The sequence below is a fragment of the Benincasa hispida genome, unplaced genomic scaffold (genome assembly GCF_009727055.1).
Source record: "Benincasa hispida cultivar B227 unplaced genomic scaffold, ASM972705v1 Contig32, whole genome shotgun sequence".
Taxonomy (NCBI): Eukaryota; Viridiplantae; Streptophyta; class Magnoliopsida; order Cucurbitales; family Cucurbitaceae; genus Benincasa; species Benincasa hispida.
Genome location: NW_024064797.1, coordinates 250,046 through 261,034, shown reverse-complemented (window position 1 = coordinate 261,034; position 10,989 = coordinate 250,046). Strand labels below are relative to the sequence as shown.

Here is a 10,989-nt window from a genome sequence, read left to right as displayed (position 1 = left end):
AAAATAATAATCCAAAGTCCTATATAGGAATTGCCGAGACGTTTAGTCTACTAGGAGGGTTGTACTAAAATAGTGGTTAAAAGACTTATCCAAAGTCATATAAATGTAGTCAACTTGGTTGTGTTTTGATTCGAAAATCTTTTGATAAAGAAGTACTTAAGAAAGCTAAGAAATATTACATCAAGGAAATCCAAATCGGATTGCGATGTGATTTTTTTTTCTTTTTCTTTTTCCTTTTTTTTTTTTAAAGTTCAAGAATATATGGGATAGAAAAATTCAAACTCATTTAAGATTTATATCTTAATCAGATACATCTAAGTAGTAATATAGCAATTTTCTATAATTTTGATCCATAAAATAAATCATCTACATTAATCAGATTCATGTGTATGGTAATAGAAATTTATGTGTACCTTATTCAAAGAAGATTTTCAAATGGAGACACTGTTGGGAATTCCTTTGCCTGTGAGCCCCTCTTCACTAGATGGATAGAGCAAAGTGTAAGGCATAAGAACTGGTCCAACTCTGTTTCTCAATGTCAAATCTTCATTTCTTTTGATGATTCCATCTTCGATCTCGGCCAACCTTTTCCCGAACTTCTCGAATGCTTCCAGCACTCCTTTGTCTGTAGTCCATTCAGGGGAGTCTCTTTGGCCAAGATAGACCTCATCAGACGAATGCCTCGACAATATCTCCATCAACGACACGCCGAGAAGAGTTTGAAGTTGTGCAGTGATTGTTTTTAAGAAAGCTTTCTCGGGATCTGATTCGAGTTCTTTATACTCTGGACTGCCTTTTTCCGGCATGAATTTTCGACTTATAGTTGGTCGATTGGGAAGATAGCCTGCATAAGGATATTGTCCAAAGTTTACTGCAGCATGGAGAGCCGAAGCAATCCATATGATGATAGTACATGTGTCTATTAACTCTTCAACATTCTGCATCTTAGGCCACCATAGTTCATCTTTCTTGTCACCATGACCTTCCTCTCTAAGTTCCTTCCACCAATACTGAAGTTCCGAGTCATTCCGCACCGTTTCATCCGTCTTGTAATAGACAGAACAATAATCTGTAACCCATGTCTTGATTGCTGACCAAATCTCGAGTCCATCGACAGCATACGGATAGTCCTCAATTACGAGACGAAGTCCATGTGGAGAATTTGAATCCTCCATTGCCATTCCTCTAAACGAAACAATGATTTTGAACAAGTTAAATAACTGGTTTGTAAAAGTATCACAATATGTTCAACTTAAAATCTACTCACAACCTAAGAATGCACCGATATGGATATGACATGACACGTCATCTTTAAAAATCTAGGACATGATACAGCAAGGACACATTTATTAAAATATAAATTTTTAAAAATATATATCATTTTTATACCAAAAACAAATTCAAAGTAAATGGATCGAAATTTAGTTTGATGTATGTCATACTCAAAATTTATTATTATTGACAAATGCATTTTTTTAGTCTACTCAACAAGTGTTCAATGCATATCTAATACGTTTTTTGTATTAACAAGTGTCTGATACGTGTCCAGTTGGACATCAACACGCTAACCAAACTAAAGTGTCCATACTTCTTAACTCACTCCTATTCACTATGAAAACAAATTAATCTTTAAACAAACTAATGCGCAATCAACTACTACTATGAATTTTTCACCTCTTGATGAGATCTGCAGGGAGTGCTTGTTCATGAAAAACCCAGTCCTTGTATAAAACAGCTGACATCTCCATGGCATATTTGGACGGAAACACTGTTGCTTCAAAAATGCCACCGGCATTAATGAGTATCTGTCTAGCAAATGCGTTTATATTCATGGTGTCTCGAAAGTGAGGATGGAGCAGCTTGTAAATTGGATGAAGAACACTTAGTTGTCTGTTCGTTGCAATCACAAATGGTTCAATTACAGCATGAGTATTCAACCTACAAGAAACCGAAATTATATTCAACAATCTATATGATTTAGAACTATACTCAAATTTTCAGTCCATGTCATAGAAGAGTTATACCAATGGCTGATGAGTTGATGATAGCCAGAGTCATTTACGGCCACATAAGCTTTGGCAAGTTGCCAAATTGAACTACCAATCCCTCGTTCAGCTGGAATGAAAACCTTGCTAACCGCTCCAAATTCGTCTCCCTGAGGATTTGGCAAGCTCAGTTCGATTGCCAATGGCTTCAGAGTTCCATTTTCTTCAAGGAAAAGTATGGTTCTGCTAGCATAAGTCTTTGTGGAAGTTGTATTTATTCGTCTGAGGTATGGCATCAGTGAATCATGGTGATCCAATATGAACAACCTGTTCTTCTTGATTGCCTAAACCACCAAATAACATAGAAACAATATCAGCTATGTTAATTATACAGCTTGTATTTTCATTTGTTATTGCATTATGCACTCAATGATGATATAATTCACCTCTTCTACCGTAAGTCCATCCAAGTTATGTATTATGTGTTCTTCAGTTATCTTACTGTTTTGATCACCATAAACTTCAGGGTCAAGCTTGCTTGTTGGAGGAAACTCCTGCAATTCAAAGTATGAATATTCGATTCTAGGAAAACAATCTCTCTCTCTCTATATATATATATACACACACATATTCACCCCATTTAAGATTTCCTTAATCCCAATTTTCAAATAAAATTATGAATTCATCCCACGTTTCCTCTCTCTCTCTCTAAAAAAGAGACATTAAAGTTGGAATGGATTCAGAGAAAAGAATAATGAATTTGAGGAAAAAATACTTGTTTGGCCTAGATTTTAGTTCTAGTTTTCATTTGGTCTCTAGGTTTCATAATGTTTATGTATTTAGCCCTTAAGTTTTGAGTTTGGTTCCAATTCAATTGTACCATTAAGATTTTAGTTTTGTTTCAACTTGGTCCCAAGATTTCAAGGTTTAGACCTTTAATCTTGTTTTTTCAGTAACTACTTACTTACCGTCTTCAATGGATTAATTTAAGAGAATTATAATTAATTAAATTTGACTATTTTTCATCCCTATTAAAATTAAATTTTAAATATCACTTCATGATTATTCTAAATTAATTAATAAATATTAACGTTAATGATAAAAAATGAGTATTTAATGAAAAATCGATATAAGGAGCGAAAATCTTAAAATTTAAGAACCAAATTGAAACAAAACTTAAATCTCAAGTTAAATTGTAACATTTCGAAATCTAGAAATGAAATGAAAATAAAACACAAAATATAGGGTCCGAAGATGTAATTTTCTCTAAATTTGAATAATGAGATTGTTATAGATTGCAGGGAATACTTGGAGACGACGAATGACTACAGGGTTCACTCCAGCCAGCATTTCTCTACCAAATTCTTCATCAGTCCTCCATGCAGACTTATCCTCTGCTACAAAAAATTATTAAATTCATCAGAAATTTAACCCAAATATGTAACCAGAGACTACAATTTCATATACCTTTAATCACTTGAGGCAAAGGAAATTTGAAAAGCCTTTCACCATCAGTTCTAAAAAACTCCTTGAGCAAAGGAGCACCAATGTTTTCCCTGATAACCTCAAACAAACCTTCCGGAACTGGAAATCCTCCTTCATAAAGATCAAGAATATCCTGTAAGCTCTCGAATTCACCCGGAGTGCCTTCAAAGTATTCTTCGAGACCAGGTTTAACAAATTGAGAAACTGCCTTCAACGCATAAGCAAGAAAATCGGAGAATTTCAAGTGACCAAATCTTTCATCTCTCGGAACGTAAATGTTCAAGCTCTTAACAAACGGCATTCTGCTCTCAGTTTCCGGATCTGAAAATGAAATTGAATCTACGAAACTAGTTCACATTCAAACTGAACGGAAAAGAAAGGGGAAGAGATTTCGATATTCTTGCCTGATTTGGTCGGCGGTCGTCCGCTTCTTCCTCTCCTAGGGTAAGGATAGTCGGTCGAACCACCGAGGACAGGACGAGCGTATTGCGGACCTTTATCTGGATCAGCGAGATCGTTGTAGAGAGCATAATCGTAAACCCTATCCCATTCTTGAAGTTCGCCATTGCCGTCTCCTCTCAAGCTCTGTAATTCGTCCTCCCTGAACTTGCGAAGTGGCTCTGGTGTTTCACTTGGAAGATGGGTCTGTAAACCATTTCAATCCAACGGTCAACTAGTGATTTAAAATAAAAATTGACTTGCATTTCTAACCGATAATGCATTTCAAGGATGAGTATTCTCATTCTACACCTATTGAGTCATCTATATAAAAATCTCAAAATTTTTTATTCTTTATTTTAGAAAACTTGTAAAAAAAATAATAGGTCACTTTGGTTATACTACTTTGATATTTCTTCAATTAGGTGTTTAGACTAAAAATTTCGTAAATATAATATTTTCATAGTGTATTTTCTGCCATGGAACATGTTATTATTATTATTTATTTATTATAAAAAATATAATTTTGAAGGACCAAACTTAACATTTGTTACAAGTAAAAAGATTTAAGATTAAACAACTCAAAATTACATGAATTGAAATGGTGTTTTAATCTATTGCCCAAAACTTTTAAAAATGACCATCTAATAAATGCTTAAATTTTAAAAATGTTAATCAAATTTTTAAACTTCAAATTTTATATATAATAAATCTGTTAATTTAAAATAAAAATTGAATAGGTCATGATGATCTATAAGATACAAAACTAAATATTTAATGACATATTAGACTCTGTAAAATGAAAATTTTGATGCTTATTAGGTAATCAAAATTTTGTTAGACATGAAATTAAAAATTGAAAAATACAATATAAACTTGAAAGCTTAAAGACTACACATTTAAGGGTAATTATTTTAAATGACAAAATTATTAGAAATATTTTCAAATATATCAAATTGTTATTGTTTTTTCAGTGTTATTGTCTATCATAGATAACTGATATTTTATTATATTTCTAAATAAGTTGATTCATTATTCTATATTTGAAAACTATTAATAACATAACTTTCGAGTTGGCAATTATGGTTTTGATCCTAGCTTAAGGATTTCGCTTTGACATGATAATGGGTGACAAAAAGTGGCAAAACAACTAGAGACAAATAAAGCCAACCAATATATCATATCATACATAAATATTAAGAAACGATTTATCAAGAAAAAGAAAGAAAAAGAAAAGAAAGAAAGAAACAACCTTATCAATAGATTTTTTTAATTTATTATGGAAGAATTATTCAAACTTTACACCTTCTTAATCGAGGATATATACTTTAATCAGTTAAGTTATAGTCAAAGTAACATATTAATAATTGTTATTAGTATCAAAATTAGAAGTATGTGAATAAAATTGAAGCTTTTAAAGTTTTAGGGATTAAATAGACAAAAACTATAGAAATTATAATTAAATACAAGCAAAACTCTATTGACTCGAATTTTAAAATAGGGAAAAGTATCTCTTTGATCCTAAGTTTTGGGTCTAGTTTTCATTTGGTCTCTATATTTCAAAATATTAAGTTTTGAGTTTAATTTCTATTTGGCTCTTAGGTTTTAAAATGCTTCAGTTTTATCCTTGAGTTTGAATTTTGTTTCAATTTAGACTTCAAAATTTACACTTTTAATTTTATTTTTTCATTAAATACTCATTTTCAATTATTGGTGTTAATGTCTAAATTAATTATAATTAAATTATTTTCACTAAATTTTCATCACTATTAAAATTAATTGAAAATTTTCACATCATAATTTTTTTAATTTTATTAACAAAAGTTAGTCTCAAATATTAAAGTGAGCATTAATACAAGAAAATCAAAGGTAAAAGTACAAATTAAAATCTAAGAATTAAATAAAAATTATATTCAAAATTCAAGGGTGAAAAATGTAAATTTCTAAAAACTTGAGACTAAATGAAAATTAAATTTAGAGGTCATGAATAAAAAATTAAAACATAATCATCAAATAAAAACTAGATTCAAAAGTATTTATCAAAAAAGAAAAAAAAAAAAAACAACTCAGAATTGAGCTCGAGTCCAAAGAGGACTTCTTTTCCCTTTAAAATAATACCATAACACACCAATTATTTGCCAAGCTTTAGCTCCTTATTTGTTTTACTATTTTAACCATCAATCCTAATTATAGATATTATCATTTTCTTAAAAATACAGTGCTTATTTTGATTAACTTTTTTTGTGCTTAAAAAACATTTTTTTTAACAATATTTCACACATTCCTCTTTTTGCTACCTAGTAAAATAATAATAATAATAAAATAAAAATTCACATGACACATTTTTATTGGACAACTATTTAGATTGCACAAAGATAGATACCGTTCAAATAACACCCAAATTTTCTTTTAAATTTAGAAACATTTTTAAGCACTAAAAAAATCAATCCAAACAAGTTTTTATAGTGCAAGGAAAAAGAAAATTTGACCTGATTGATGAAGAAAATACGACTTTTTTTGTAATTGTGAAACGGGTAAATCCAAGAGTTGCAAAGAAAATAGATTCTTCCATGACCAGGAACATGATGAAGAGTGAGAGATTTAAGATAAAATTCACTGTGATGATCATTTCTAATGAAGAAAGCACCCGGAATTCCCATTTCTTCTTCATCCCAATCAAATGTAACTTTGAAAGTAACTTCCCCAATTCTTAATGGAGTTATTGTAGTGATCCAATCCTCTAAGTAGGCTGCTTCTCCCAATTTTCCTCTAAACTCATTTGCTAAAAAAGAAGAAAAAAAAAACCCTTAGAAATCATCGACAGTATGTGAGATTGGAGAATTGAATCTCTAACTTCGTGATCAAAACTACAAATTTTATGTCAGTTAAGTTATGTTTATTTTTCAAAAAATCTTCCTTTTGTATATAACTCTATATGATTTGTTCATATAATGTTTTAGTCTATATATATATATATATAGGTTAACTTTTTCAAAAAGGAAATTTGTTGTTTTCATTCTCACAAATGGTCACTTTTTTTAGGATGATTGATTTGAAGTTTATTTTTCTTTTAAGAATTTTAATATTATTGTAAATTATTTAATCATTCAAAAATTGTTTCAGCAATTTAAATGTGGCATTGGAGATACAGTTCAACATTTTTAAATATGGTAGACTGTATCCTAAATAATAATAATAAATAAATAAATAAATAAATTTATTGACTTAAATGTCAATAATCCTAAATAATAATAATAATAATAATAAAATAAATAAATATGATAGACTTAAATGTCAATAATTATGACAATATTGCATATACAAATAAGTTCGATAGAAAAAAAAAATTAATATATTACTTTCGATGGATGACTTTGTAAGCCAAAAATTTTTAAAAAAATGACTCGTTTGGATTGACTTGAGAAAAAATTGTTTTTTAATAAAAAAATCTTTTTATTTAAACATTTTTGATAAAGTTTATTGAAAATATATTTCAAAAACTATTTTGAGTGGTTGTTAAATACTCCAATTTTTTCTAAAGTGACTTATTTTTTAAAATAAACATTTAAAAATGCATTCCAAATACATCCAAAAAGGAGTTTATTTTAGTATAACAAGTTGTGAGAACATTCAAATTACAAATCTCTTAACATATACGAGATGTCAATTGAGCTGCTCGTTTTAAAAAAAATAAAAAGTCAATTAAACCAAATTAAAGCTTATAATATCAACAAATGGGCCTTAAGCCAAATAATGGAAACATGTTTGAAAAAATAATTATTAATTGTTTTTGGTCAATATTACATGTTTCATAAAGGAATTTTTTTGCTCACCTTTTTCTCTTTCCTTTTTCCCCTTTTTGTCTTATTTTTTACCTTTTTTTCCTTCTTTCTTGCTTCCTAAGTATTCACCAAAATAAAGAATTTCCAAACTTTTTTTTTTTTTGGAAATTTGTGATTCAAAATTCTTGGTTTTGATGGCCAAAATTAAGGTGGGGTGGGGGGGAGGCTTCCAAAATTAGGGTTTTAATAGAAAATTAGGTAGAATAAAAAATATATAAATAAATAAATAAAGGTTGTATGCACTAAAATAGTGAATGTTATCCTTTATGTACCAAAATGACATTTAGAATCACATTTTAAGGACTAAATGTCTAATTTTCTCAAATGTTTGTTACAGATTTGTTTGAATCAAAGTCAAATTATTATCATATTCTTTTTATATATTACAACCACTTAAAACTCAACATATGATTTGAAATCAATAATGATTGATCCATGAAATTATAGGAAAAGTAAATTATATTTTTTAGAGAAAATTAAAAGAATAATAAATTAAGTCATTCTCCCAAAAAAAAAAAAAAATTAAGTCATTATCATAAACTAAAATTATATTTGAAAAAATGGAAAAAAAATGTTGAATGGATGTTTAGTTCAACACACATGGAGCTATGAGTTGAACCTCAAATTCTCCGGTAAAAAATATAAAACTTTAATTTAGCTAGTTGAATTATGCTCATGTTTGACAAAAATGTTTAAAACCATATTTTTTTAGGTCATAAATTTTCTTAATATATTTTGTATTCATATTCTTAATTAAACTTTGAGATAAATTAATGACTGAACAAAAAGCTAAGGATATAATAATAATAAATATAATTTATTAAAGGGAGATTTGCATTACTTTTGTCCAAAATGGGTTTTCATATTATAAAATTTAAAGACTAAAATTTAATGAATTTAGTTCTATAAAGATGAAAAATGGAACCCTAAAGGTCATCTAACAAAATTATTATAATAAGCTTTAAAAAAGTACTTGTAAGTTTTAAATATTTATAAATGTGAAAGTTGAGAGTTGAAATTTGAATCTCAAACTTTGAAAAAAAAATAAAAACATATTTTAATCGAAGATACATAAAGCGAAAATTATATGCTTCTTGATAAAAAGAAAACTTACAAGTCAAGCTTTAAGAAAACATTCTATTCCCACTAATATATTTTTAGTTGGAGAATGTTGTTAAAAAAAGTCCAAAGAAAGTTGACTCGAAACAATGTGATGAATAGAAAACGTGAGCGACGGATACATTAAAGAGAGAGAAAGTACATGAAACTTAAACCATATATATAAATTCAAAATTATTTGAATACTATACTGTCACAACGTAGTTACGGATTTTATACCATTAAATGTATGAAAGAGAAATTACAAAAATAATATGAATTCACATCTAAACAGAATTTTTATAATTGAGAGAAGATTACCAAACGAGACCGACTGAAATGTTGTGATTGTCATCCAAACCCTAAACTCTTAAATCTATGGCAATATCAAAAAACTTTGGAGAGAAGTTTTGTAAAAAGGGAGAGAGAAGAGAGAAAGAAGAGAGGGAAATAACTTACATGGATCACCATTGAGAGCACTGACAAGTTGAAGAGAAACTCTTTTGCCTACAAACTCATAAAGATTATCAAGAAAAGAAGCATGAAAATCATTGAAGTCCAAAACATTCTTTTTCATTAAAACCACTTCCCCTCTAATCTTCTTCTCCTCTTTTGAAACCATTCTACTCTCTCTTTCTCTTTTTCACTTACAGAAAACTCAGGAACTTGAAGAATACAAAACCTTTTTCTTTTGGTTGCTTAGAGGCATATATTCATATCCCTTTATATACCCACAAAAGACAGGTAATTAATCGACCCATTTACCCGACCCGATCCGGCCAGACCCAATTAGTATTTATTTTTTTTTAAAGAAAATTATTATTATTATTTATTTACGCAAATCACTAATTTAAATGTAGGAATTTTAAATGGTTAGGTTCAAAAAACAACCTCTGAGCTTGAGTAGTTTTACAAGGGCGGCAATCCATCCACATGTGTGCTGCTAAAGCAATATCCATTTATAGCTATTTTTTTCTAAGAAAAATATGTAGGTGCCAGTGTCACTTATATTCTAACATCCCACCAAATTATTTAATCATAATTTGTTACGGGTTAGAGTTTTCTTACTTTTCAATATATATATATATATATATATATAATTTTTTTTTGTTTGTGTAATGAGAGAGTCGGATGCATAAAAATATAGCGTATATTTACTCTTTGTTTAGTAGTATTTAAGATGCGTCCATCTTTATGCATAATTTTTTTATTACACATATAAAAATGAATTAAACTATTTAAAAAAAGAAGTAAGGTGAATTTATCAAGTGACAAATTATGATTAGACAATTTGGTGGGATGCATAAAAATGTTGTGGAATGATTGTGACCGAGTAAAGTAAGACTATAGCTAAATTAGATTGAAAATAATGATAATAAATAAGAAGGGAGAGAAGAACTATGATATTACGTGGAAAGCTCCTAAACAAATTAAGGTAAAAATCACATGTAAAAATAGAAGAATTTTACTATATAATTAAATAGGAGTCACAAATTTTATTTCTTACAAAGAAATAACAAGCTCAAACTCTCTCTCTATTTTATCTCTCACACTATGTTCATTTGTTGAAGATATTGGGATGGTTTGGATCTTTATCTATTTATAAACCAAAGAAATTTGGTCAAATAAATCCACGACCTAAATTCTTCTTGATCTTAGTCTTTGATAAAGTAGAAAATCTAATGGTCATAAATTGTCTTCTAATATAATTTCAGAATCATAAATAAACTTCTTAAAAAATTTTATTATTTAACGGGAAAAAAAGTGTTGCCAAGATAAACTCAAGTATTTTTTTTTCTTTTTGCCTAATAAAAGTTTTGGAAAATAATTATTTTCTTTTGAAGGTTCTAGTTTTAACTTTTTAATTAATAAATGCATTTGAAGTTCTGAAATGAATAATTTGGTCTGTCTTTGAGTTTTTAAATTTAGATTCAAAGGTCCCTACCACCATTTTGAAGGTTTTTTTTAATGATATTATTTTTAAGGAAGACATGTCACTTTAATCAATAAAATATATTTTTAAAAAATATATTTATTTCTCCCTCCAATCTCCTCCTCCTTTCTATCTTTTGCTTCTTTCTCTCTCCTTCATCTTTGGAGGGTGGATTTTTTTTTTAAAAAAAAAGTGAGAGAGAACTACA

The 10,989-nt window shown here is 28.7% G+C and overlaps 1 protein-coding gene across 2 annotated transcripts; it reads right to left on the bottom strand.

The window, feature by feature from the left end:
- Nucleotides 1-253: 253 nt before the first annotated feature.
- Nucleotides 254-9,531, bottom strand: LOC120069359 (probable linoleate 9S-lipoxygenase 5). Of its 2 annotated transcripts, XM_039021104.1 has the most exons (9): nt 9,308-9,531; nt 6,398-6,690; nt 3,875-4,115; nt 3,453-3,791; nt 3,294-3,379; nt 2,432-2,539; nt 2,025-2,329; nt 1,675-1,938; nt 254-1,185 (listed from the first exon to the last, which is right to left on the bottom strand). In XM_039021104.1, exons 1-9 carry the CDS (start codon nt 9,468-9,470, stop codon nt 432-434), a joined length of 2,553 nt encoding a protein of 850 aa, XP_038877032.1. In that variant the 5' UTR covers nt 9,471-9,531; the 3' UTR covers nt 254-431. The 2 variants fall into 2 exon arrangements, with proteins under 2 accessions (XP_038877032.1, XP_038877033.1); XM_039021105.1 differs by lacking the exon at nt 6,398-6,690 and having other exon boundaries at nt 257-1,185; nt 9,308-9,456.
- Between the last annotated feature and the right edge of the window lie 1,458 nt (nt 9,532-10,989).